Here is a 27,921-nt window from a genome sequence, read left to right as displayed (position 1 = left end):
CTTGCAGGAGCTGCAGGTAGATGACCTGAGGCCTTGCAGGAGCTGCAGGTAGATGACCTGAGGCCTTGCAGGAGCTGCAGGTAGATGACCTGAGGCCTTGCAGGAGCTGCAGGTAGATGACCTGAGGCCTTGCAGGAGCTGCAGGCAGATGACCTGAGGCCTTGCAGGAGCTGCAGGCAGATGACCTGAGGCCTTGCAGGAGCTGCAGGTAGATGACCTGAGGCCTTGCAGGAGCTGCAGGTAGATGACCTGAGGCCTTGCAGGAGCTGCAGGTAGATGACCTGAGGCCTTGCAGGAGCTGCAGGCAGATGACCTGAAGCCTTGCAGGAGCTGCAGGTAGATGACTTGAGGCCTTGCAGGAGCTGCAGGTAGATGACTTGAGGCCTTGCAGGAGCTGCAGGCAGATGACCTGAAGCCTTGCAGGAGCTGCAGGTAGATGACTTGAGGCCTTGCAGGAGCTGCAACAGATGACCTGAGGCCTTGCAGGAGCTGCAACAGATGACCTGAGGCCTTGCAGGAGCTGCAGGTAGATGACTTGAGGCCTTGCAGGAGCTGCAACAGATGACCTGAGGCCTTGCAGGAGCTGCAACAGATGACCTGAGGCCTTGAAGGCCACTCAAGGACCCCAGTCTTTTTCTTTTGTTTTCAGACAAGCTCTCCTGCAGCCCAGACTAGCCTTGAATTTACTGTAGCTGAGGGTGACCTTGACTCCTGCCTCCTCCACCTTCTAGGTGTCAAGACTAGAGGTGCCCATTACCATTCCCTGCTCACGGATTGAATCTTTACAGGTGGGAGCAGAAGTTGGTGTGTAAGGGGTAACAGACTTCCCTGCTACCTAGCAACACACTTTTCTCTACGTCTCTTTGTGCTTTTTTAGGGAGTTTGGGAAGTTCAGGTAGGTCAGGTTTTACTGTATGTTCCAGGTTCACCTGGGAACACTGTGTAGTCTTGGCTGACTTCAGACATGAAGTAATTCTCTTGCTTCAGCCTCATGAGTACTGGGGATCACAAATGTGTGCCATCACATCTGGTTCTTGTTGATCGTTTCGTTATTTTGAGACAGAAGGTCTCGCTATGTGGATTAGGCTAGCCTTGAACTCACAATCCCACTTCAGCCTCCCAAGTGCTGGGGTCGCAGATGCATGTCATTTCAGATCAATGACAATCTCTCCTCAAGGGGTGAAAGAGATTGGGTTTCACATAATTCTTGCTGGGGCCATCCAGGAGAGGGGAGAAAATAATTAATCCATGCTGGTCCTCTCTTGGAGCAGAATATGGCCCTTCAGGTTCTCACTGTTCGAGGAAGAGTGAGGGCGGGGCATCCAAGCTGCCTCTTATCAAAAACCCTATAGTACTGGCCCTGTGAATCCGTTCTGCATATGTTGATTCAACCAAGCTTCAACTGAAAATAGTAGGCAGAAAATATCTGTACTGAACAGGTACACACTTTCCTCACTATTCCTTAAGCAATATAGTATAATAACGATTTATACCCAGCACGGTGGTGCACACCTTTAATCCCATCACTTAGGCAGATGCAGGTAAATCTCTGAGTTTCAGGTTAGCAGAGCTACATAGTAAGACATTGTCTCAAAATCAAAACAAATCAAACCAAACCAACAAAATAACTATTTACATGACATGTACATTGTGTTAGTCATTGCAAGGAACCTTGGGAGGATTTCAAGTGTACAGAGTGTATGCCACCCTAAGCTTCTTCCAATTTTGTTTTTCTTTGTTGTCCAGGCCAGTACTGAACTCAAGTACTCGAGCAATCCTTGAGACTCCAGGCACTGCCACCATGCTTGACTATCAAATTAGTAAGGGTCTTGCATATGCATGGGTTTGGTGAAGGGTGGGGACACTGGTCCTAGAGCCACAGATGCTGAGAAGTGACTGCAATAGGCTCTGATACATTGGACATAGTGACCAGAGGACTAAGAGCTGGGTGTAGAGTTGTAGGACTTCTGTGGGCAGGGACAGGGTCTGTAAGCAGCAGCTCCCAGCTCTGAGTTTCCCAGTGAAAGTGGTGCATCTGCTTTGTCTGGGGTGCATGAGCACACAGAACACAGTGTCCATAGTCTCTCCTCTGAGAAGAACCCAACAGGAGCGGCAATCATGGGAGGCACAGGGATGCCAAAGTACCAGAGGATGGCAACTATTCAGGCCCTCATAGGCATCTAAACTTGGCAGGAGAGAGGACATGAGTGTTGGAGTTGCCCTTCCCATGCCTCCCTCAACCTCGCCCAGCCTGTAAACAGGAAGCCAGGCTTGGGTCCTTGCCAGGGCCCAGGCTTGGGCAGGAAGCTGAGGAAACAAGGGTGGAAGACTCTCCTCAGTACAGAAGAGGGCTCCTGAGAAATTCCTGAGAAGAGGAAATGAAGCCAGCTCCCTGCAGAATGCTCCCTCAGGAGGAACAGCCCAAGCTGCTCACACTCCCCTGGGTGGGTCAGTCATGGCTCTAGCATGATTCAGAAAGCTGCTGCAGTGAGAACAGACCCAAGTCAGGAGCCTCCCCTCAGGGAAGCACAGGCCACCAGGGAAACAGATGGAGTCCACAGGCCTGAAGAGCTACTGAGCATCTTGGGCTGATGAGGAAGGAAATGATGGTGTGGATTAAGGACAGTGTGGAGAGTGCAGATGCAAAGGAGAGGGGGCCGGGGATACTAATGGGACGAGGAACTCCTAATGAAATAATGGACCAAGGCAATGACCACCAGGGACTGCTGAGAACATTAGGCAAACGGATGTTGAGGAACCTCTGTAATGGGTTGTAATCAGGCTAACTACCCCATCAATCAGTCTGAACACCACAAAAAGTAGGACAACTGTGTTGAGGACGATGTGCACGATCACACCTCAGTGAGGAGAGGGGAAACACACAGTGCATCTACCAAGCATTCTTCATAAAAGGTTAAATCTGAACCTGGTCTACTACTAGTTTGCAGACATGCAGGAGAGAAAACAGGATTAAAACCACCACAGGGATGCAATCAACAAAATCCAGAATGTAGGAGATGGTAACAACAAAAGATCACCAAACAGAGAAATTGTCAGAGAAGAAAAAGTAGAAGGAAGCTCTGTAGAGTAAAGAAACATCAACCAGGACTAGGGAAAAGCCCATGATGCCCAAGCCGGACATGCTGGGTTTGATCCTGGAGCCCAAGCCCAAGGAAAGATGGAAGGACAGAACTGACTCCACAAAGTTATTCTGATCTCCACATGTGTGCAATAAACAATAAAACTTAAAAAAAATCAGCTGGGCAGCGGTGGGCATCTTTAATTCCAGCACTAGGGAGGCAGAAGCGGATGTGCATCTCTGTGAGTTGGAGGCCAGCCTGGTCTACAGACCAGATTCTAGGACAGCCAGGACTACACAGAGAAACCTTGTCTTAAAACAAAACAAAACTGAAAACCAAACCAAACAAAATAAGCAAGCAAGAAAGGTCAACTGAATGCAATGAATGGACTAGTTTCAAACAAACCAACTAAAACTAAAACTTCATGATTTAAAAGAACTATTCTCAGATAATGTGAAAATATTATGGTCTGTTATACCTGACTTTACAAGAGAAACATATGCTATGCTGATGCTAAGCAAGAAAGAATTATTTTGAATTATGTGTGTGTGGGGGCCTGGATGAAGCAGTCTTGTGCTGGCAATTGTTGATGCTGATGTGTACCTGAGGGTTCATCTTACTTTCTTCTCTACTGTATACATGCTTGAAGGTTACTCTGACAAAATGTTGGAAAGAACTCAAAGTCAGCAGTCTGGGGCTGCCTCCTTCTTCAGCCCACTGACACGGGAGAGGGGATTTTCAAATGTTTCCTGAGCACTGACCTTCGTAAACTGAGCTAGCAGCAGGACAAGGTCTTTCTCCATCAACAGTGAGCTCTCCAGGATGGTGCCCCTGTGACAGCAGGACTCAGACATGGCACAGGGGAAGGTCAGGGTCTTGGCTCCCCTTCACAGCTCCCGTTGCACCTGCCCTCTCATGGGATTCCCCTCTGAGAAGAAAGCTCTTTTGTCTCGAGGCTGGCCTCACCATAGCCCCATCACCTCTTCACCCCATCCCACAGAAGTTGTCCTGGGAACCACTGATGGGAAAGCCAACACCTTCATCACCATCAAACCCGGACTAGAAGCGATAGAGGGATTTGCAGTTCATCCACACGTGCTTGATCTTATCCACTTTATAAGTAGCCTGAAAGAGGCCAGGAGGCCAGCCAGAAGTCAAATTGCAGATATGGCTAGGATGTACCCAGTTGACTTTCTGGCACTGTTGGTCATACCTCCTGCTCCAAGGCCAGCGCCCCTCACTAGCTCCTTAGGGTCTCCCTATAATTAAAGATACTCAAACTAGTTCCTCCCAAGGATGCTTCCTGAGATTGCTTCATTGTTGTATTTCAGAACCTCTAATCGGCATGAGGTTCTGGCTGAAGCTGATGGAGAGGTTGATAAGTGGCCCAATCTTGTGCCAATGTCTTTGACTTTCTCACTTATCTCCCTTCCTGCTACCACCTAATTCTTCCTCCTTTTCCCTAAAACACTAGCCGAACATCATGATCCCTGCTTGGCGTTTCTGAGCCTATGATCCCTTCTAAGCCAGGACTGGGAGCAGCAGACCAGCTGAGAGCAAGGAAGGTTTTTTGGAAGCTCGCATCTTCAGGGGACTCTTCTGGGGCCCACAGGAAGCTCAGTAGAGGCTCCCCTCAACAGCTCTGCAATCTACAAGAAAGTGGCTGGTGGCTTTCCCACCAAGAGTCAGACCTGCCTCAGAAAGGATGCCTGCCACATTTAGCTTCTGTGCTAAGACCATGAACCTGGCATGCTAAAGACAAGCTGTCCAGGATGGTATTCTTCCTTCCCTCTTCCCACCAAGACCTTGGGCCCCTTTCCCATCTCTAGGAGGATATAAGCAAGACAAACAATGCTGGACGACTCAGGTAAGGGCTCTTCATCAACAGTGCTCATTAAATATTAAATATCACCACACTATTAATAGCTCTCCCAGTGCCACAACAGAGCTGGCAGTGTGGTTAAAGGTTCACTACCAATGGGAGCAGGGCTACACTGGCCCTCCCACGTGCCCATTTCTGAAAACTTACCCAGTGCTGCAAAGGGAGAGGATGGAGAAAGGCCAGTTTGGAAGGAACTCAGTGGGAAGAAAAAGTCACTCCCTGTCAGAGCACCCCAGGACCTTCTTATCCTGCAGCCTGAGCTCAGATAGCACTTCCTCACAGGCGGCTCACCTGACACCCCATCTCACTGTTCTCATCCAAGCCACCTTTTCTTGTGTTTCTACCACTCACCTGCTTCTCACTGTGATTTTGGTTGTGTGCTTTAGCTGTTTAGGATCTGTTTCTCCCACTGGCTTGCCAGGTTTGCTTTCTTGATTACTCTATTCCCTACTTCTGGGGCAGTGTCTTGCATACAGCAGATGCTCAGAGGATGTGCTCTGAATATGAATGAATTCTTCAATCCATATATCCCCCTGAAACTCCCACAAATCTTCAATATGTACATCTCTGCTCCCTGGCTTCCACCTACTCATTCCTCAGAATCCCCCAACTCCTGTCTGCTCTTACTCATCCTTGAAACAAGCCAGCTGTCTTCTGTAATTCCATTTCACAAGAACAGGTTTCTTCATTTCTGGACTGTCAAGCCCTGGGAGCAGATGCTTCCTGCCAGTGAGATAGAGGAGGAGCTGGGGACAAGACTTGGGGACAGCACAGCTCACTGAAGTGGACACCCTGAGCCAGAATGTCATATATACCATTTTAGGTGCTAGGCTAGACAGAGGTTAGAGGCCTTGAGACTAGTTGACAGTACACAAGAATAGCCAGGGAAGGCTTCTTGGAGAAGCAGAGTTGTCCTGATTTTGAAGAATGAATAATATTGAGTAGTCAGAGATAAGAGAGAGTTCTTAAGAGGAGAATATTCTCCATGTACCAATAAAGAGAGGGCGTGGAGGGGCTTGCTGGTCCTGCATGGGGCTGGCATGAATGGAAGAAATGAAGAGCTCTGAGGGATGACGCTGGTTTAGAGGCCTCACGTGGTGCTTGATATAGAAAACTGAACTAGGCCTCAAGTTGTAAAGGGGATACCCTGGGCCTGGGACCAGGTTCTGGCCAGGCTAATGCTAGGCTGGCCCCTGGGAACAGCCAAGCCTATTCTCTGTCTTCAGACCCTGCATACAGGAGTACACAATGGACAGCAAGAACCCTCCCAACCCCTTCCCAGTGTGGGTCAAGTGCTTGGGAAATCCATTTCTTCTCTCTTAAAAAGGAATTTAGGGTAGGCCTAACACCTTATACAAAAATCCCACACCAGGGTGAAAGAAGGCATGCTTACATCTTGTTGAAAGAAAGAAAGGGAGGCCAGGAAAAGATGGAGCCTGGAGGACAGACCTCAAAATACAGAGATTAGCAGAAGCTCCTCACAGGAACCAAGTGCTGCTCATAGTGTCGGGAACATGACGGCCTCACTCAGCCAGGTTTCTGCTCCAGCACAATTCCTGCTGCTTATTTTGGAAAGAGCATGGCATTTTCCAAAGAGCAGTGTGTCTCCAGGTGTCTTGGCCTCTGGCCAGCTTAAGAGCCACTACCTCAGAGAAGAGAGGGATATGCACCCCTTTATGCTCCCATTCAATGGGGAAGGGAAGGGGTAGGCAGCCCTTCATGCTCCCATCCAGTGGCCCTGCATCTTCTGTGAGAAGTCACAGATAGCTTGAAATCCAACCTTCCTTTCCCAGTCCCAGTCAGTGAGGACTCGAAGCCTTAGTCATGTGCTCTGCTCTCTGAGACTGTTTCCCCACGGCCTGAACAGCTGCAGCTCTTTCAGCTGTTCTCACATGACATGATTTTGGTTCTTTTTGTCACTCTCTTGGATGATGAGAGCAAAGAATTCATGGTTTCAGACAATGCTGACCAGAGCAGAACAGGATAGAAGAGAACCATCTCCTCCTAGGATCTGACTCCATACTTCCATCCGTGTAAGCCAAGAGTAGTTAGCTTTCCTAGTGGCTTCTCGAATGGAAGACTTGTATTAACTTCCTGTCCTCTGAGGCACCAGCTCTCTTTGAAGGTCTACCTCACCAATCTAATCACACAGCCTTACCTTGATTCTACCTTGATGAACTCAGATAACTACCTTTCCGAGAATAATGGTTCTATTACATGCACTAGGAATGTAGGCACATGCTTGTAATCTAATACTTAGGAAGTTGAAGCAGGAGAATTATATGCCTTTGGGGTCAGCCTGGGCTACATAATGAGTTCCATGTCATCATGGGCTACAGAGTGAGGACCTGTTTTAAAAAAAAACAAAATAACAGAAAAGATTTACATCCCACAATTGATGTAGCTCTTGATAGTATGAAGCTGCCCTTCCACAGCCCCTGTGGCCCCTCACCTGACTGCCTGTCAGCCCATCTTATGATGAAGTTCCAGGTTTGCCTCCTGATTTTACACTGTGAACAAAAAGGCCACCATATTTCAAATATGCTCCAAGTTTGACACGACAAAAGGCAGAGCTATGGAAAGAGATCATGAACTACAGTGGTAGTCACGGTGATGTGGGCTGCTCAGATCCTACGGACAGGACTGTGTGGAAAACCTTCCAAGTATCCATTTGTGTGGCTAGGACAGCCGGGGTAGGGTGGAGTGGGGGGAGGGGGAGGTAGGGGATATGTCAGCAAAATCCTAGAAGGAAAACTAGGGTCTCCTTAGCCTGGAGTAAAACCAGGAAGATCCTGAGGCTAATAGGGGCTCTTTGTGCTCCTGTTAAGGGATTATTTCATTTTATGTGAGGCCAGCCCCTCATATTAATGAGATATCTGCCTCATTCTGCTTCGTTTTCCTTCTCATCTGCTTGGCAGAGTGAGGGTTCCACCTTCTCACCTAGCCCACCAATTCCCAAAGGACCATTAACTTTGCATATTCTTCAAGACCTAACGCTGCAGATCTGGTTAGGGAGCCGGGCTAGGAAAGGTCAATTTTCAGTTCGTAAGTACCTATGTGACAAGACTGCAGTCTCAGTGAGACAGCTTGCTGAGCAGGCTCCCAGCCCCAGAGTCTCCCTTTCCTGTGTTGTCTGCCCAGGATAATGATGATGATTAAGGGAAGCCAGGATGGTAGGGCAGAGCATCGAAAGTGCTATTCCTCCCACTGAAGACCATGACAGACATGGAAAGTCAATAATGTCACTCTTCCCATAATACCAGGACTCTTTCTCACGCTCTACCTACACATTGCCCCAGACAGACACTACAGTTCAGTCAGCATTGGACTTATCACCCATGCTTTGTGTCACATAGAGACCAAGAGGGTGTGACGTGGTTGTGCAGGAACACCCTTTGGGCTGACACGAGAGGCAGGGCACTTAATAAGGCTTCAGATAGGTCCCGGCACGTCTCTTAAAGCAGGGATTCATTTCTTGTTTTGATCCCAACAGCATTCTTCCTGACAAGACATTTGGACTATCATCTTTATTTTCCATACTGTCTCGCTGAACATAAAAGGACAAATCATAGCCCACAGGCCAAAAGAGAAACAGAACTAAGGCATAGGTAGCCAAGCTAGAACTAAAAGTAATGTTTAAAATGGTTAAAGCATACAAAATATAAATTATATCTCAATAAATTTGTAAAAGCAAACTACTCACAAAACTGAACAAAAGAAAAGTCATTTTTTTCCTCAAACCATGAAAAAAACAAGGGCTATGCACATGCTTCTCTACCAAAGATCACAAGGCCATAAGTCAGGCCCTGAGTCAAGCTGACAATATCCACTAGGCCTCACACTGGGTAAGATGGTGTGGCTTCTGAGAAAGGCTCAAAAGAACAGGAAAGAGGCCGGAGAGATGGCTCAGTGGTTAAAAGCACTTGCTATTCTTTTTTTTAATTAATTAATTTATTTATTCGTTATGTATACAATATTCTGTCTGTGTATATGTCTGCAGGCCAGAAAAGGGCACCAGACCTCATTACAGATGGTTGTGAGCCACCATGTGGTTGCCAGGAATTGAACTCAGGACCTTTGGAAGAGCAAGCAATGCTCTTAACCACTTGAGCCATTTCTCCAGCCCAGCACTTGCTATTCTTGTGGAAGTCCTGGGTTTGACTCCCAGAGAACACACAGTGGCTCACAATCACCTGAAACTCCAGTCTCAGGGGATTTGATGTCCTCTTCTGATCCCTGCAGGCAAACACATGGTACACAAGCCAAACACTCATAAACATAAGATAAACAGACTTTTAAAAATAATAATTAAAGAACAGAGAAGAATATACATTTAAAGTAGATCAGAACACAGACTCTTCTAAACCAGAGGCTAGAGACAATTGAATAAAACATGTTTGGCTTGATAAGATGTGAGTAGTATAACATTAAAAATAATGTTCTGGGCTGGGTGTGGTATACTCCTTCAGTCCCAACACCCGAGAGCAAAGGTAGGCAAACTGCTATGGTTTTTTTTTTGTGTGTGTGTGTTGGGGGGAGCGGGAAGTCAGCCAAGGCTACATAGTATGGGAAAGGTTGAACTTAACACAGTTGGAGATGCTGCCTTACAGCAGGACTTTGCAGGGTTTTTCAATGCTAGTGGATACTCTAGCAGGCCAGAGTAGGTAGTGATTTCCTAGGAATTTGGGTAAGAAGACTTTTTTATCTTAAGTATCCCAAAGGATCAATATTATTAACAAAATACTTTAGGAGATGCAGTTCTAAGTCTAAGTCATGGCTATCACTAGTTTCTTTATATATAATTAATATGGGAACTGTAAATAACTCACAGATTGACTGTAGTTATAATAAAAGTAACTATATATTGAAATATATAGATTCTCACTTCACAGTTTGTGTGTTATTTGGTTTTTTGTTTTTTTTCCATACAGTGCTGGTATATTGCCCATGCAGGCCTGGAGCTTGCTGTGTATTCCAAACAGAACTCAAACGCAAGATTCTCCTGCCTCAGCCTCCCTAGCATTAGCATTAAAGGTGTACACTCCATGCTCAGCAATTCAGTAAAAAATTTAATGGAATTTTGAGGATTTATTTCTTAAATTTTATTTATTTATTTATTTATTTATTTATTTATTTATTTATTTATTTATTTTGTGTGTGTGTGTCTGTCTGCTATGTGTGTGAAGATGCCCACAGTGGCCAGAAGAGGGCATTGGGACCCTTGGAGGAGGAGTTATAAGTAGTTTTGAGTCTACTTGATGAAAATGCTGGGAATTGAACTTGGGTCCTCTGGAAGAGCAACCAGTGCTCTTAACCAGTGAGCCATCTCTCCAGCCCCTTGGGTATGTTCGTGTGGGTCACATGTGCATGCCAGTGTGTATATACATTTGTGTGAGCACATCTGGAGGTCAGAGATAAATGTTGGTTTTTCCCTTACCACTTCCATTTTATTTTTGAGACAGGCTCATTTGCTGAACCTGGAGCTCACAGATTGCCTAGAGTGGCTGGTCAGTGGGCTCCAGGGATCACCTGTTTCTCTCCAGCGCTGGGACTACAGACCCATTCCACCAGCCTCCTTAGGAAACAATGGCTCCAGACTTCAACCAGACTCTGGGTATCTGCTTTGGTCTGATTCTCCATCCCCAGCTCTCTAGGGAGCTCCTTGTACCAGTTTCCCCACAGTCAGCTGAAAGGCACAGCACAGCTAAGCCCTTTCCGTGCACAAGGCTTGTCTTAGGTTTCTATTGCGGTGATGAACACCATGACCAGAGCAACTTGGGAGGAAAAGGCTTATTTCAGCTTGTAACTCTCAGGTCACTCTCGGTCTCCAAGAAAAGTCAGGGCAGGAACCTGGAGGCAGGCACTGAAGCAGAGGCCATGGAGGAGTGCTGCTTACTGGATTGCTCCTCATGGCTTGCTCTGCCTACTTTCTCTACTTTCTTATAGAACCCAGGACCATCTCTCCAGCGGTGGACCACCCACAATGGACTTGGTCCTCCCATATTGATCACAAGTTAAGAAAATGCCCCACAGACTTGCTTACACGCCAATCTCAGGGAGGCATTTCCTCAGTTGTGGTTTCCTACTCTCCAATAGCTTTAGCTTGTGTCAAGCTGATAAAAAACAAACAAAAAAAAACCCAAAACAAAAAATCAAAACCAAAACCAAAACAAACCAACAACAACAACAAAAAAAAACAGGACAAGGTTCCGTCTGCTCTCTCTTTGTGTGTGTGTGGTTATGTGCTTGTGTGAATGTATGTGGATGCCTGTGGAAGCCAGAAGATGTGGGATGCCCTAGAACTGGAGTTGCAGGTCATTGTGAGCCTCACACAACATGGGTGCTGGGAACTTAACTATGGGTCCTCTGAAGAGCCAAACATTCAAACCATGAAGCCATCTCTCCAACCTATCTTTCTTTGTTTTTTTGAGATAGAGTCTCATGTAGCCCAGGCTGGTCTCAAACTCATCATGTAGCCCAGGATGACCTCAAACTTTTGATCCTCCTGCTTCCCTTTCCCAAGTGCTGGAATTACAGGTGAGCATTACTACACCCAGTTTGTGCAGTGGTGAGGATGGAACCCAGGGTTTCCTGTTCAAGCGCTCTGCCAACTGAGGTACATAACTAGCCTTCCATCTGTCCTTTCTTGGAGGGCAGTGGGGCCCAGAAGCTAATGAGGTTCAAGGGAAGAAGTCTTTACCTTCCATTCCTATTCACACAGGGCTAGCAGCAGTGGGTTCTTGGGCCTGTGAATGAATACTTCGGCATCCCTTGGCTGCAAGGAGTAGTACCCGGGTTTCAAATCAATCCAGCTTGCAGGGTATGAAGTGCTTTAAGAAAAGGGAGGCATATATATGCCCTTTCATCTTGTGACTCTTGTGGATGATGCTGTGGTATGCACACATTCATGGTAGAATAAACCAGTGAAACAAAACCATAAATCTGACCAAACAGATGATAAGTCAGGCCAGAAACTTATACCAGGTCAGAGGATTGCAGATTACACTGGAATCTCAGTGCCTCGAAGGTGGAGGGAGGAGGATCCAAAGTTCAAGGTCACTGTTAGCTGTACTGTGATTTATATTCTTAGCTACACACAGAGGCAGAGGCTGGAAGATCAGGAGTTCAAGATCGTATATAGTAGAGGCAGGAATATCAGAAGTTCAAGATTGTCTATAGCGACTTACTGAGTCTGAGGCCACCCTGGGTAACATGGGATTCTGTCTAGAAAACAATAAAAATCCCACTATGGTTTCTTGCTGCCACCAACTCTGTACTGGGCAAAGTAGGCTGCAGGGGAGAAATATTCAGAGGAGCTTGTACTCGGGGGCCCTGTGAGGCTGGAGGACTCACTGTCAGAAATATTCAGAGGCGCTGTCTTGGGGACCCTATGAAGCTAGGGGCACTGTCATCATGTTTGGCTTTCTAGAACTCCTGAGTTCCCCATAATCTCAGGAGTCAAGCAAAGAAAAAGAGACGCAGTCTTTATTACAAGAAGTCCTTAAAGAGGGCCAGGCCTTCATATTTCCTGAGATGGTTAGTGGTGGTCCCTCCTCCATCCAAGTGTCCACATCCGAAACCATGGAGCTGCCTCTGCTTCCCTAGCTCTCCACCCATCTCTAAAGAGGCTCCATCTTCTGCCCTGGCATTTTATTCACACCTGTCCCCTCCCTCACCCTGCATCTGCTTTAGTTCAGCCTCATCCTCTTCACCCACCTCCCTACTGACATCTCACCCTCCAGCCTCACCTCCTCCAACCTCTCATTCACCACTAGAGTAACCTAAGCTCAGATCTGTTGCCCTTAGTTACAGCCTTTAATTCATCCCAAATGTACTCTGTATTTTTTTCTTCCATGTCTGGTGCCTGGAATTCTTGCCTTTTCTGCACCACATCAGACTTGTGTTCCTAATTCTCTTCGAAGAGCTGGTTAGCAGTGTTGACTCTGTGAAGTCCTCCCTTACCATTGGATAAGAGCCCCATCTTTGGGCACTGGGCCCTGCTTCTTGGTTCTCCTGTGGTGCTCATGGTGCCTCAAACAACCCTGCTCTGGGCATACTTCTACAATGAGAATCTACTTGTTGAGCCCAGCCCAGCATCTAGGTTCTTTCTTAGAATTTTTTTTTTTTGAGAAGGAGCTGTGTATGTAAAGACTAAGGTTCTGGCAAACCCAAACCCAGTTTTCCATAGAGGAAGATGGAGAGGGATGTCCTCTCTCCAGGAGCCACATGGACACACTGGGAGAATCCACCCTTAACTGAAAAGCCATCTGACTACAAGGCACATAGACCAGAGCAGACATATAGGCTAGTCTTCCAAAATGCTCATCTACTATCTTTGTGATGCTCTGTCTTCCACTTTCAGGATATGGCCCAGTCACTGAGTTGACGCCCTGGCAATCTCCATCCCTTAGACTCAACAGGTAACAGCAGTCTCAAACTCCTCTTTCAGCTCCAACAGCCAAAAAGTCAGAATGGCAGCATCCTCTCACTCTCAGGATCACCATGCACTGCTATTCATGCTGACATATACCTATAAACTTTCCTGTTATCATTTGAGCCCATCCTTCTCCTGGAGCTGTTACTAGTCTCTGCATCCTTTAAGTACCAGGGACTGAGCAGACATGTAGCAAACACTCATGAACTAAACAAATGAGTTAATGGGTAATCTGGTTTCAGTGAGGCCAGACTAGCATTCTCTCAAGCGTGCAAGGACCACGTCTGCTGCCATATGCCACTCTGTATCTTATGCCTCCAACTGCACAGGAGGCAGAGAGTTGCTTGATGAAATTAAGTACTCAAAAGCTCTATTTGTTTTTCTTGCAACAAATCTCTTCCAAGATGTAGACTGTGTGGCTGCACCAAACAGTTGAACAGACAACAGGCCAGAGGGCTGCCACTCATACCAATAACAGCCCAAATACTACTCAATTGCTCAACAGAGCCCTGGGAAGCAGGGAGTTCCCCAGGATCAGTGAGGTGTATGGCACAGCTGTCACACAAAATGGGTCATCCCAAAGTTTCTGAAAGACAGACACAGCAGGAGCAGAGCCCAGGGAATAGATCATCAAGAAGAGCTCCTGTCTCTTTCCTAAGGAGACAAGAAGAGACCCTGGGGAGCCCAGAGATAGGCTGGGACCTGGTTCAGCTGCTGAGATGCATCCAGGCCAATTAAATAATTGGCATGATAGGGAAAGAAGGGAAGCCACTCCTTTTGGGCAAACTCCCACCCCACACAGGAGGCTCAAGGCAGCTGTGGTAATAGCAGCAGCAACAACAAGGCAGGGATTTCTTCCTCTGCCTCCCACTAGCTGAGAGCTAATGCTTAAATTAGCACCTTGGAAACACCCAGATCTACTGGCTGCACCTTCTCTCTCAAGGGCTGCCACTCCCCCAAGCCTCTTTTTCAAGATGAGTTTCTCTTTCAAGTAAAAATAAAGAAAAAGATGCTTCTCCTAGGGGAGGGCTATTGTATGATGGGGCCCAAGACACAGGCCTCTGTCCATACATACAGGTCCTGAAAGGGGCAACGAAGCCAATAATGGAGCTTCCATTTTTTTCTTGGGGTCTAAGGAGGCAGACTTCACTCTGCTCTCAGGGAGCTCACTCATGGAATGAGCTAGAGAAATAAGCTTTTTACCGAACTGTGTGTTCCAGCAGGGCATGGCCCCATCTAAACTTATGTGGCTAATCACTGTATTCCTGATACCTTGTGTAGCATTTGAAACAGTGTAGATGGTCAAATTGGTAAATCAATTTTCTGAGTCAATATATCAGACGCCGTGGTATTCTTTGGAAGGGAGAATGAGGAACTATTGTTTGCTAGGTGGTGGTGGCACACACCTTTTATCCCAGCACTTGGGAGGCAGAGGCAGGTGGATCTCTGTGAGTTAGAGGCCAGCCTGGTCTACAAGAGCTGGTTCCAGGATAGGCTCCAAAAAGGAACTATTGTTTAAACATTAAATGAATAGTTTGTCTTCATTTTTGTAAATGGAAAACCAGTTCAAAGAGAATGAGAGACTTCCTAGAGGTCACTATAAATAACAGCAAAAAGTGGAAGACATCCCAAGTGCATCTGAGCCTGGGACCCTGCTTTTGATGGTCTTTCCCTAAGCACCCCACAAAATTGTTCTACCCTCTCCTTCTGTGGTGTGTACCTTGATTCCTTATGACCCAAATGAAGGTCCCTGGGGGAAAGGCTACACAAGGGTCTGCTGCTCTCAACAGAATAAAGGGCCCTTAAGGATTCTGGGGTGTCTCTAGACTTGAATATAGGAGCAGAGTCAAGAAACAGGGTCTATGACCCACAAGTGTTGGGCTATATTGTTATTTCTTTAAGATTCACTCAACCTCAACACAGTCTTCTCGTGCACACTACTCTAGCTTTCAAAAAAGGGTGTGAGCAGCTACAGCTATCCTAATGAGCACCCCCTCACCGCAAACTCCTCCTTCTTCAGGGCCACACAAACCAAAACAGCTCAGGAGTCTTCCACCCGTGATTAAGAATAATACCAGGGCCGGGCGGTGGTGGCGCACGCCTTTAATCCCAGCACTCGGGAGGCAGAGGCAGGCGGATCTGTGTGAGTTCGAGACCAGCCTGGTCTGCAAGAGCTAGTTCCAGGACAGGCTCCAAAACCACAGAGAAACCCTGTCTCGAAAAACCAAAAAAAAAAAAAAAAAAAAAAAAAAAAAAAAAAAAAAAAAAAAGAATAATACCAGGAAATAACCGTCACCAAGGATATCTGCACAAACCTGATGGCCTTACCCCTTCTTCTCTTTCTTGAACAGCTATTATCTCAGGAACCTCAGATGAGAAAAAAGAACCAACTCCTTTATTCGACTTACTAGAAGCTCCACCCCTTCACCCACCCTTCCACACAGGATTAGCTTAGATTAGCTTAGAACTGGAAGGGCATTCTAGTTTGGAAACAAGGTTAGCTGAATAGGGAGCCTATAAGCAAAGTTCTAACCCAATCAAGGTCCTTCTTTACGTTCATAGCACAGACTGCTCCCTGGGGGATTTTATGGTAGAGGAATCAATGTAGGAAAAAGTCCTTCAGGACCTCTCTCAGTTTAATGCTGTACACTTCTACAAAGCCCAATCTGTTCCAATATCACAAAATGTAGAAGCCATGAATCTCCAGCTAGATGCCAATTATCCAGCAAACTATGTGGCATGGGGATTGCCATAGCTCCCACCTTCCTACCTTGGTCCATCTTAGCTACTGTAATAGGCAAGTTACTTATCTAGGAAACCATAAAGCATACTGTCAATTGTGAAGCTGCAGACCCAAGAGAAGAACCTATTCTGGGCCACCCTGACTAACACCGAGGGAAGAGACCTAGGGAGCCCCGGAGCTTCAGAGGTGGAAGAGCAAAAGTCAGTGCCAGCAGAGAGCACGGAATCCACATCTTTTGGTTCCCAGCCTCTCCTGCCTCCTTTTAGCTCTTACAGCATGGGCCCCAAGGTGGGTGAAGTGAACGAATACAGCCTCAGCATTCTGCCCCTCCCCCTTCTCTAGTCCAGCTGGCTAGGCCTCTGACTTTCCTACCCATTTGCTGGCCCCAATGACAGCCAGGTAACCCTAGGGCAATGCCCAACAGGCATCATCTTCTTTAGGCCATGCCTCCACAAACCGGTATCACCCTCCCCCTTCCATCCCCTTGGCGCCGGCATCGATGACATCATTCCTGCCTGACTCCAGGACCGCGGACCCGAGGCAGGATCCCCCGCCCTGCAAAGACTCCAAGCACGTAGGCCTAAGATGACAAGGGCTCTTCCGAATTCCCAACCGGTCTGCACAGGCTGCTCCAGCGCAGCGCCACCTCCTATTCTGGAGGTATCTTAGTGTTCGCATGGACACCCTTGATCCTTGATGACATCTCGCCACCGCACACTCTTCCCCGATTCCAGATGCCCCCAGCTTGAACTGGGGGCGCTCCTCTCTCTCGAGAAGGGAATTCCCAGGGCCTGCACCGAACCTCTGCCCTCATCGGTGCCTGGTTCCCATTCAGCTTGCTATTTATATAAAGGACTGGAGGGCAGGCCTCTGCAAAAGCCTATTTGCAGTCCTCTTTAGACTGACTGATCTCCTGGCCTTCTCCCTCGCCCTGAGCATCACAGGCCTCGAAGGCTAAACGCCTTTCTTACCCACTCCCATCCCGATTCTCTGGGCCTGCTGCCAAAGCAAAGATGCCCTATGACACCCTCTAGATGCCCCCCCCCCCCACTAGCGGTGTGCGCTATCGGGCTTCTCTCTGTCCTATCCGACAGCGTTCTGCCTCCACTGACCGGGTCCTCCGCCCTTCCAGGTCCTTCGCTCTCACCGCAGGTAGTCTCCCACGGTTTTCTCGCTCTGCAAGACTCCCTCCCCCGGCACTGCGTTTTCAGGGCTCCCCCTGCCTTATCAGATGGCGCTCCCCTCGCACAATCCCCACGGCCTAGTTCCTTCCCTCCCCTCCGGCGGCGCCCCTCCCGGCTCTGGCCTGCCCGCCGCCCGCCCCCTCACCAGCGGCTGCATCTCCGAGTGTGCGGTGGGCACCTGGAACCGGTCGATCTCCTCCATCATGGTGCCGGCGGGCGAGCGGGCCAGGGGCCGGGCGCGGCCAGGGACGCCGACGGGACCGCGCGGGGCGGCGGCCCCAGAAGCCCGGCAGATGATGCAGACTAGGCCGCCCCTGACCAGTCGGGCGGATAAGCGGATGGAAGGATGGACAGGCGGCAAGAGGCTCGCGGGCTGACTGTGGCCGGCGTAGCTCCGTGGGGTTGCCTAGAGCTACCGCGGCACTGGCCCCGCGGAGCCGCAGGTCTTGCCTCGCCTCCTCCTCCGCCGCCGCCTCCTGTCAGCAGCTCAGCCACTGCGGTGACTCTGCAACTCCACTTCCGGGTCCGGGACACCGCCCGTATCTTGCATTATTCATGAGAAGGCGGGGTCTGGAAGCCCTAGCCCTGCCCACTTGCGGGAGCTCCCAGTGCGCGCGGCGGGAGGACGTCTTTTTTTTTTCTGCGGGGGCGGGGCTTAGCGGAGCCAGAGGAGCCTGGAGGAGCCAGCTCCGCCTCCACCCCGTGCCGGGAGGGGGCGCTAGGCGCGCCTGCGCTTTGGCTGCCTGTCGGTTGCTGGGTAACCGCGTCAGGGAGGAGCCGATGCTGTTCTACAAGGGCGCGGGGGACCCACGACGACAGCTGTCCCTGAAGAACCCTGGTAACTGGGAATTGAAGTGGAAGAGAGTCTGCATTTCTTGTGTGTGGTCCAGAAGGAGAGAATTCTCCCCAGGAAAGGGAGCATTTTGTAGGCTTCTTTTTCAGGGTTTGAGGTGCTTTCCATTTTTGCAGCAATGCCCCAGAAACAGACTCGTAAGCAGGTAATGTCATACTGTGGCCTGCTGTCTTCTGATGACCTCTGACCTTAACCGCCAATTATTCCCTGTTGATCGCCAGCCTCTCTCTCTTGTGACTCCTGGCTTGTGTTCCCACTGACCTGATTCTCCCGTTCTCTCTCACAAATCTGTCCTTCGCTCCCATATTTTCCTGAACCCACTGTCATTTTATTTTTAGCCTCATCTGTCCTTTCCCTATTTCCACCTCTTCACTTCACAGGCCTATCCCGTCCAGTCCATCTCTCTTAGCCCTTCCACCTCTACTCCCTTCAGCCCCTTCCTCATTGCCCCTCTCATTCTTGTCCCAAAGGACTTTTTGTCCAGCATTCTGCTGTACAGTACTCTGAGCTAAGTGTGGGGACAAGGGGCCATTCGCCATGTGGGAGTTTTGAGAGAGAAGTCAAACAGACAAGAGGAGGAGAAAGACTCTTTCCCTGCCATCAAACTTGTCTCCTCCCTATGAGTCTCAGCCATGTGAATGTTGTATCTATGTCATCTGGCAAGATGTCATCCTTCCCATGGGAGTTTCCAATCAAATCACCCCCAGGATCACCACGGATGACAAGCTAGTCTTGGGTTCTCAAGGAACATTCTGGGATATAAAAGAATGACTCCGTCCTTCAGAAATTGCTTTTCTAACTTCTCTTAAGGCTTCATTTGTTTTTAAGTTTTCTACACTTTAAGCCTAGGTATATTGAGATTGGGAGGGCAGATCTGTATCCATGATGTTTGTGACTTTGCATATTTTGGTACATATTTTTGTATACTAACCTTGTGCCCTGTGCTTCTTTTACGTTGGTCATCTAAAGTTGGAGAGCCTATTATTCTTAGAGTTATGTAGCCATTGAGAGGTTATTCTGTTCATGTGTTGGCCATGCCCTAGTTTTATGTTGAGAACGAGCTGTGTTTTGAAACTATTGTAGGGTGCTTAAGGCAGGTGGTCCTTAGTTTATGGGCAGCTTGCTTTAATTTGAAAGTACCAAGGTCTAGCTAGTGATATGTAATAAAATTGATCCTTTTATATGTTCCGGGTTTTGACAGAGTTGTACACTTATAGATACAATCAAAATATAGAATATGTCCTCTATTACAAGAAAGTCTCTGTGCATTAGTCCACTTGAGCTCTCCCTCCCTCTTCACCCTAACAATTGGTCTAGCATCTTGGACTTTAAACAGGAGGCATATCTCCAGTCTCATTAGGGGAAGCATCGATGACTAGTTACATTGAGAGCAGAAAGAGGTGGCAACAGATAGTGAGGACAGCAACCTAGGTGAACGGGCCCACACACCTCAGCCCTGTCGGCTGGAGGGAAGGGTATTTCAGTACACTATGAGCACTAGTCTGCTGTAACCAAAGGTTAGGCTGTGTTTATCATGATCTTGTCTGGGCGAAACTCAATTTAGATCAGTACTAGATACTAAGGTATACTTAGTACTGGACATGCTTGGGATGTTGTTTCTGACTCTCAGGGTAAAGAGAGCAGAGAGAGAAGAGTTCCTGGGACTGAAGGAGAGGAAGGCATGTAGGCTGAAGCAGTAGACAGGCTTCAGGGAGGAGGACAGTAGGCCTTGGAAGCCCACAGTGGTGAGGAAAGGTCAGGATCAGGATAGTTAGAGGACAGAGAGAAGCTTACTGTCGGTTCATGACATGCCACTGATCATGTCTTTGTGTGTGTGTGTGTGTGTGTGTGTGTGTGTGTGTGTGTGTGTGAAGGTGGCTGCTGAGACGAGAGGCATCAGATACCCCTGGAGTTAGAATTTCAGATGGTTGCCAGCCAGCGGAAGTGGACTCTGGGAATCAGACTCAGGTTGTCTGCAGGAGCAGTTCATGCTCCTGACTGTGGAACCATCTCTCCCGTCCTGCTCTTTAGTATTTTCGGTTGCTCTTAAAGAGTCTCAAAAGTCTAACTAGGTTGTTTCAAAGGGAAGGACGACCCCAAATGGACTGCTACCCAGTCTACTTCAGACTTAACATTACCTACATGAGAATTCTCCCACGAGTACCCTGACCTGCCCTCTCCCTGCAGACCGATATCCACACTTTCTCCTTCAGGCCTTTGAAACTGCTCTTGCCCTGTGGCTGGTGCAGTCTTTCCCGTCTGCTGCCATCTGCTTCACCTTGCCCTGCCCTAAATTTCCTTTTTCTTTCTTGTATGTCAAGTTTCAACGCAGTATTCCTATTTTCCTACAAAGGACTAAGTCCACTTTCTGGAAACAGAGCAGGGTGACATGGCTACCCCTGTATAAACTCTATTGTGGCGAAGCTCAAATATGTATTCTCATTCATTGTTCCTCTCCGTTTCTTGGCTAAAACCTTGCATATATTTAATACTGAAAGAAACTGGTCGAATATCAGTCTGGATGCACAAGCTTGTCTTTGGAAGTTTTCATCTGAGTGTGTTTAATGGATGGGAAGGAGGAAGCCTGGATGAGACTACTAATAACAGGAAGCTTAGTGAGACCTGGAAATGCATGTATGAACGAACTCCTCTGGGCTCTGGGTGTGTGGCTGCCTTGGCAGCAGGGCTATGAATGACTTGGGTTTGAACTATGCTCATCTGTGGCTTAGGAGCCAGGTGTAAGGTACTAAGAGGTTAAAAACTTCATGAGGTAACTACTCCGTCTTATGCAGTAATTGCAGACGGAGGGTCTTCTCTATGCCAGGTACTGTCGTAGGTATCGGTGACACAGAAGGTGACAACACGCATGCACAAAAGATAAGCTCTCGTGGAGCTTATCTACCATGTGCAGGGAAACTGTCAACAAATAAATAAGTAAAGCACGTGGTATGTTAGACAGTAGTGGGTGCCGAGAAGAAACACAAATCAGGGTGATGTAGTTAGACATTTGCCTTCAGATGATTGTAATTTAAATAAAGTCTTCAGAGGCAACAACAGAGCAAAAACCTTCAAGAAAGGCAGGAGGTGTGGTATCACTGGGGGCGGGGGAGTGGGGAGCCTTCCAGACGGTTGGCACAGCAAGTGTAAGGCTCCTGAGGCTGGGACCTGCTATTCATGTTCTGGCTCAGCAAGGCAGAGAGGCAGGTAGTGGGGACAAGGTCAGAGAGGTGTCTCTTGCCTCTCATGCTTTTACCCCCTAGAGTTAATCAAATAACTCACACCATATTAAAGCGGTCACGATGGCACTCCATGAATCATAATTTGTAATTAAAATGCATGAATGCCAGGCACCATAAACCATGACCAGCTCCAAACATCCCTGGTAATGCCCCATGACAAACTGCCCTTCCTAAAAGTGGTGAGCATGCCAGCTAGCTGTGTGTGTTATGCGCAGGAGCTTTGCAGCGTTGCCAAACATTGCCTGGCAGCCAGACTTCTTAGTAGAAAACCAAATTAGAGTCTTCTGTGAACTCCAGTTAAGAGCTAATTTTAGTTTATGACTAACAAATTTTAGTACCCCTTTATAACTCAGTTGGTTATCATTAAAAAAAAAGACCTGGAATTTTGCATTGTTTGCTTATAAAAGTCCCCCCCCCAAAAGGACTTACATTTAGTCAACTTTGTGGTCTTTCAAGAAACCCCCCTGGGGCAACACTTTCAGAAATAGTGATCTGGATGAAAACTTACTAGGGAGTAAGGGGCAGGATTGGCGAGAGATTGGAAGAGAGCATTAGATAAGTAATTTCTTCCCAGACTTTTCCACCTCACTTCCTTCTAAATACCTCTCAGTCTAAATCACTCCCATTCCCAAACCCAATCTATAAACCTCTCCCACCTAGAATGCTACAGAAGGCTCGCACATGCTCATGCCCCTTCAAATCCATTCTCTACACTGCATCAAAAATATTTTTTTTTTCACTAAGCATGGTAGCACACAGCAAGGCCTTGCTTCAAAAAACAAAAATTTGCGCTGATGAGATGTCTCAGTGGGAAAAGAGGAGCTTGGCATCAAGCCTGAAGACTCGAATTCTATCCTGAGAACCCATATGGTAGAAGGAGAAAACCAATTGCCAGAGATGGTCCTCTGGCCTCCTCATGCATGATATGGTACATGAGTGCCCGCAAGAGCGCGCACACACACATACACACACACACACACATAGATAAATAAACACATAAATGTAATTCAAAGCAAACCAAACCCCAAATCTTTCCAAACTGCCAACACGATTAGGCTATTCCCTGTTCAGAACTTTTTAATGACTCCCATTGTTTTCCGGATAGAGTCCCAATTTTTAGATAATCCCTTGGGGCCTGAATGGACTGAGGCTTGCTCATGCGTTAAAACTTAATGTGTACTGTTCTTCCCTCACCAATACTGTACCTCACTTGTGTGTGCAATCCCCTATTTATGATATTTTGTTTTGTTTGTCATGGGGCCCAGATGAAGCAGGCCTTGAGCTCCTGAACCTCCTGTTTCTGCCTCCCAAATGCTGTGACTACAGGCATGCCTGCCTTTCCCTCCGTTCCAAACAGTCTTCATATCCTCACTCATACATGTAATCCCAAGATTTTTAAGTCAGATGTTAATCCCCACAACCCGTTCTGATGTCTCCTGCCCTGTTACTGAAGATGGGGCTGAAGTTCATAGTCGTTCATATTTACGTCTGCATTATTATGCTGTATGTTCCTTTCTCCCATAGCGTGAATCCAGGTTTGTGATTATTCATTTGGTTATGTAATTGTTTGGTCGTTGTGTGTCTCTTGTGAGATTGTATGCCCCTTGGAGCAGAGCTTGTGGATGCTTGTGTTTACAGCTGTATTCTCAGGCTAACAGTGGCTCTCATGTCAGAAACTCTCAGAGAATGGCTGAGCGTTAAGTGAATGAGGGAATACAGTAGGGGGTGTTCCACACTGTGTCTCTCACATTGACCCTGGGAGAAACAGGGAAGACGTGTGAGAGGAATGCCAACATCTAAGGTATGAACAGACACACATGCATCCAAAATGAAGACTAAGAAATAACCAAAGAAGCGAGACAGTGGGGTGGTGGGTAGTTCTTCAGCGACTGAGGGAAAGAGTGAGCTGCCAGCCATGTGGCCCGCTACTCAAGTGTCAGTGGAGTAACCACAAAGATGTGGCCTTCAGATGCAAGGATTAGGAATTCATTAAGGACTTTGCAGAGAACAACTTCAGAGGTAAAAGCGGGACTGTGAACTAGAAGGCAGTGAAGACCATATGGGCAGGGATATTTCTTTTTTTTTTTTTTTTTTTTTTTTTTTTTTTTTTTTTTTTTTTTTTTTTTTTTTTTTCTGTCCTTGGAGGGTGTGGAAGGGTGGGTTTCAGGGATATTTCTTTTTAAGATGAAAGTAAAACTTGAATATATTAAGCCCTGTGGCAAAAGATCCGGATGGAGAGAAGCTAAAGATAAAGGAGAGAAAAATTGAATTATGACGACCCAAGTTTCTGAGAAGGTGGGAAGGGATCTGTACAGATGGGAGGGGCCTGCTTTGAAACGGGGGAGAGGAAAGGAGGGTGCTGACGATGGTAATTTTGAGGTTTCGTGGCAGGAAGTTGAGAGGGTTTTCTCTTCTCTTCCCCTAATAGTGTTACGGAATTCCTTCTGGAAGTGATAACTAGAAAACAAATTTTGCCAATGGCTGTTCCATTTTGTTATGATTGCAGTCATGCTATTTTCAGAGTTATGGTCTGAGGTTTGTCATGCGCAATTATCAGATTACAAAACAGCTGTGAGCGTTTGAGGCCAGAACCCAGCCCCACCCCCACCCCCCCCTTCGCTTTGGAGCCTAACACATTGTTAGGATTTGGGACATGCCAGGTACTCGAATAATAATGACAGAGCACCCTTGTGCTTATCATTGGGCTTTACAGCCTGCCAGCCGAAGAGTAATGTGGGTTCTTTGGTTCCAGCTGTGCGCAAGCCACATGAAATAGTTTCTGCCAGTTAGGAATGTGTATGGCGTGCTCAATCTTCCCAGTTGCTGAGCACTGACAGGGTGGTGTGAGAGGAGCAAAGAATGTAGCTGTTGATCAAACTTTAGTTCCACTTCTTTGAGTGTCACCACGCTTTGGAGTCGCTGGGTTTTAATGTCTTCCATTTATCTTGCCTCCCTGCTTTGAGAGCCCTCGGGAGTGGGAGCTAGCCCAGCTCTGTGCCTTTAGCTCTTGTCCCAGGACCTGCACCATAAATACTGGGTGGATCAGGAGATGAGTGGCTCATGATGGAATGACGGATGATGGAAAGGTACGTATGGCAATACTTTGAGCACTAACTTCTTGCTGCCTAGAGAAGTTGCTCGTGCTGCCTTTATCCTAGTGAAAGCAGACCAATCCCGCATAAAAGGAGGGACCCTGACTCTGGTGTTAGCTTAGGTTCCTCCTCTTCCTCTATTATATACCTCATATTTATTTTCTTATTTACTTGTTCTTTCCATGCATGTATTCAGATCCAGCCCTGGAGGATAGATAGATCAAATAATCTGTGGATCCTTGAATAGACGACACCTATGTCTATGCTTCTTGCCTTTGTGATGGTTTTGGCCTCTCTCCCTAGAATGCTTAAGCCGTTTCCTTTACTCTTATAAGAAATTCTAAGGAATATATACCGGTGTTTTGCTTTTTTCTCTTCAATAGGTTTACAGCCATATAAACCCACTGCCAATGGAAAATATTGCAAGTTGAATGCATTTACTACACATCACTTACCAAGCGTCATAGTTTAGCAACACAGTTCATTGTAGAGTATGAGTTATTTACCCTTAAGATCGCTTAGCTGCTTGGGCGTTCTGCCTCACCGCTGCTGCCTAGCATCTGGAGGAAGTATACCCTATGGTGTGGCACAGGGAGGGACCAGAATTTAAAGTGTTGTCTGTACAGAATGCATATCACTTCCACTCATCATAGGATGAAAACAAGTAAGTCAAAGCATCATCAGTCAGAGTCTGTCCACATTGTAGGTAAGAGAACAGAGGTCCTCAAGTTAGCTCAAAAGAGGCAGGAGGGAGAATGTGCAATGTGTCTATGTGGAGGGCTGTGTGATATCCCGCAGAGATGCATCACGTATAGATAGACGTATAGATAGCCTGGCACTGGAGTTGGAAAGCCATCCAGTCTGAAACAGGTGTAGAGATCCATGGCTTTGTCCACATCGCTCGCAGCCTCTCTACCTCTCTCAGCAACCACTCTTCTTTCCCAACTAGTCAGTGTTTTCACGTCTGCTCCCTTGTAACCTTAGTGTGGTTCTAGTTCATCATACCTGCTCTGGCTGGTCTCTCCCCCCTGAGCATTCCCATCAGTATCTCCAGCCAACTACCAGCTCTCTCTCTCTCTGTGGCGCTGGTTCAGACTCTTAGGGAAGGGGTCTGTCTGGCCTTAGCTTTGCGACTTTAGTTCATGGAGTCTGTTATCAGCACGAGACAAAAGCTGGGAGCAGGGCAGTTTGCCTTAGATATACTCTTTTTAAAATTGTTTTCTTCAATGCAAGGTATAACTCGGTTTACACTAAAGTAACTTTTGTGTTGTTTCTGGTAAATCTCTTCTTTCTCATGAATTGTGCACGAAGGGGCCTCAGATTTCTTCTAGTCCAATGCCTTCATTCAGGGCTGATATTTACATTACAAAGGGCTCGTATGACCTTTACAAAAGCCTTTACTGTAGAACTTAAAAAAAAATAGCACATTTCTGTGTGAATTTTAAGATACCGTATAGTTTCTATATAACCCTTAGAGATGTTACCATAGGGGAGTTGTAATCTTGCCATCCTGAAGCATTAATCCCTGACTTGCCTCCCAGGGTGAGTTACTATAAATGTGGACACGGTTCTAAGGCAGTCATTTTAAGGCACAGAGCCATGAGCAGCACGGGACATTGATTCCTGCAGGAAAGGAAACACCCGATACAAGTCACACATTTTACCCTTGTTCTTTGCCTCAAGACAATTTCTTGGTCATGGCTGGGGTGTGTGTGTGTGTGTGGAGCAGAAGATAGAAGCATTGAAGAGCCTGGCAGTGCGAGAGATGAGCTATAGGTAGTGGTGAGAGCAGGCAAAGGTTCCAAAGCAGTCGTCTTACAGAATGAAAGACATCACTGTCTTAATGGATGGACAGACGGGAAACCTCAGCAGAAATATAGAAGTAATAGGAAAACACACTATCAGAAGTGAAAATGTACTTGGATGACCTGACCGCTATCACAGCCGACTGTGTTGCTAAGCAATGCGTTTGGTATCTTAGGTGCAGTGCATGCGTTTGGCTTACAGCACTTTTCATTTACAATTGGGTTTGTCTGGCGTAAGCCTGTTGGAAATGGAAGAACAGCCGTGCGCATACCTTCCAGTGCGCTAGGCCCGGAAAGGTGCATTCTGGGTACGTGGGTGAATGGGAACAATCTAGATCGCAGAACAGAAGGAAACACGGATTTTAAAAAAGGAACTTTAGTCGCCTGTGGGAATGCATCACGTGTATACTTGGAATATGTATATTATTGGACTGCTAGAAGGAAAAGTAAAAGAGAAAGAAGTAGTGTTTAGAGTTTCCCCAAATGATGGGAAACCTACGGAATGATGAAAAACTCACTGAGTCCAAGCAGCAGGATAAATGCAATAAAGTCAGATCCCTTATAATAACACCTTTGAAAACCAAAGATAAAAATGAAACCATTCACTCTGCCCCTGGACTGTGCTCCGCAGTTTCCTGAGGACTGCGCTCAACAGGCCTGGCAAAGTCTGGCACTTCAGACATCTTGGGGTTCTGTGCTGCTGCAGAGCCCTGCACCGCTAGTCACAGGAAGCCAGGCAGTGTCCTGGCCTTGGCTTGTGTTCTTGCTGCTTCACCAGACCCTCAGCCCCTTTCCACCTTGTTTCCCAAGAATTCCCTGAAGGTGACATGACCCTGGTCTGCCCAGTGCCCAAGGCACAGAGGGAGCAGAACAAAGAGCTGGCTCTAGGCTTTTGCACCCCACACCCCTTCCATTTGCCTCAGTCTATATATTTGCCACATCCTGGAGCCACTTCTAATCCATCCAACTCACAGATTCTTTCTAGAGATCTTGTCGTTTCAGAGGAAGGTGGGGGGAATCAAAGTATCTAAGATGTGGGTGTAGGAAGAGAGGAAGACGTATTGCATACAGTGAACAGCGGTATAAATTATGTATTACTTCTCAATGGAGTCCAGACACAAGGCAATTATATATTTAAAGCCCTGAAAGAAATTACTATTAACCCAGAATTCTCTATCCAGCAAAACACCTCTCAAGAAAAAGTAACAGGGCCAGTGAAATGTCTGTGAGGGTAAAGCTCTCACTAAGCGAGCTTGGCAGCCTAGGCTCAGTTCCCAGAGCCCACAGTGGAAGCAGAGAGCTGGCTCCCAAGAGTTGTCTCCTGACCTCCATCTGTGTGCACATCCACACGCATACACACTAATAGTGGCAAACAAAAACAGTAATAAAAAGGGTTCCTCAGAAAAGGATGAAACATCTTTTCAAGTGACCCAAAGCTGAGAGATTTATTATCGTCACACATCAAGACAGGAGCACATTGGTAATAGGAAACATGCTGGTAAAGGCATGCTGCCCCCACCCTTATATTAATTTTTTAAAGGGCGAGGAATTATTCACTGCAAAAGTAATTATTATTAATATTATCATGTGGGACCCATAATCTATGTGG

General features: G+C 47.1%; 2 protein-coding genes across 14 annotated transcripts in view; one reads left to right on the top strand and one right to left on the bottom strand.

Moving 5' to 3' along the window:
* Positions 1–17,839, bottom strand: part of Fam219a (family with sequence similarity 219 member A) — a 58,024-nt gene extending 40,185 nt beyond the window's left edge. For 4 of the 12 annotated variants that reach the window (XM_075967468.1, XM_075967474.1, XM_075967469.1 and 1 more), the window contains exon 1: positions 17,502–17,837. In XM_075967468.1, coding sequence (XP_075823583.1) covers positions 17,502–17,528 — 27 coding nt within the window. In that variant the 5' untranslated portion in view covers positions 17,529–17,837. Of the gene's footprint in view, positions 1–17,468 lie in introns of all 12 variants that reach the window. The other 8 variants (XM_075967466.1, XM_075967467.1, XM_075967472.1 and 5 more) reach the window with 4 other exon arrangements.
* Positions 17,840–18,068: 229 nt separating this feature from the next.
* Positions 18,069–27,921, top strand: part of Dnai1 (dynein axonemal intermediate chain 1) — a 68,557-nt gene continuing 58,704 nt past the window's right edge. For both annotated transcript variants that reach the window (XM_075967459.1, XM_075967460.1), the window contains exon 1: positions 18,069–18,321. In XM_075967459.1, coding sequence (XP_075823574.1) covers positions 18,295–18,321 — 27 coding nt within the window. In that variant the 5' untranslated portion in view covers positions 18,069–18,294. The remainder of the gene's footprint in view (positions 18,322–27,921) is intronic.

This window comes from Microtus pennsylvanicus, chromosome 3, assembly GCF_037038515.1.
Source record: "Microtus pennsylvanicus isolate mMicPen1 chromosome 3, mMicPen1.hap1, whole genome shotgun sequence".
NCBI lineage: Eukaryota > Metazoa > Chordata > Mammalia > Rodentia > Cricetidae > Microtus > Microtus pennsylvanicus.
Note: the sequence above shows the minus strand (reverse complement) of the source record. Positions and strands in the feature narration are given on the sequence as shown.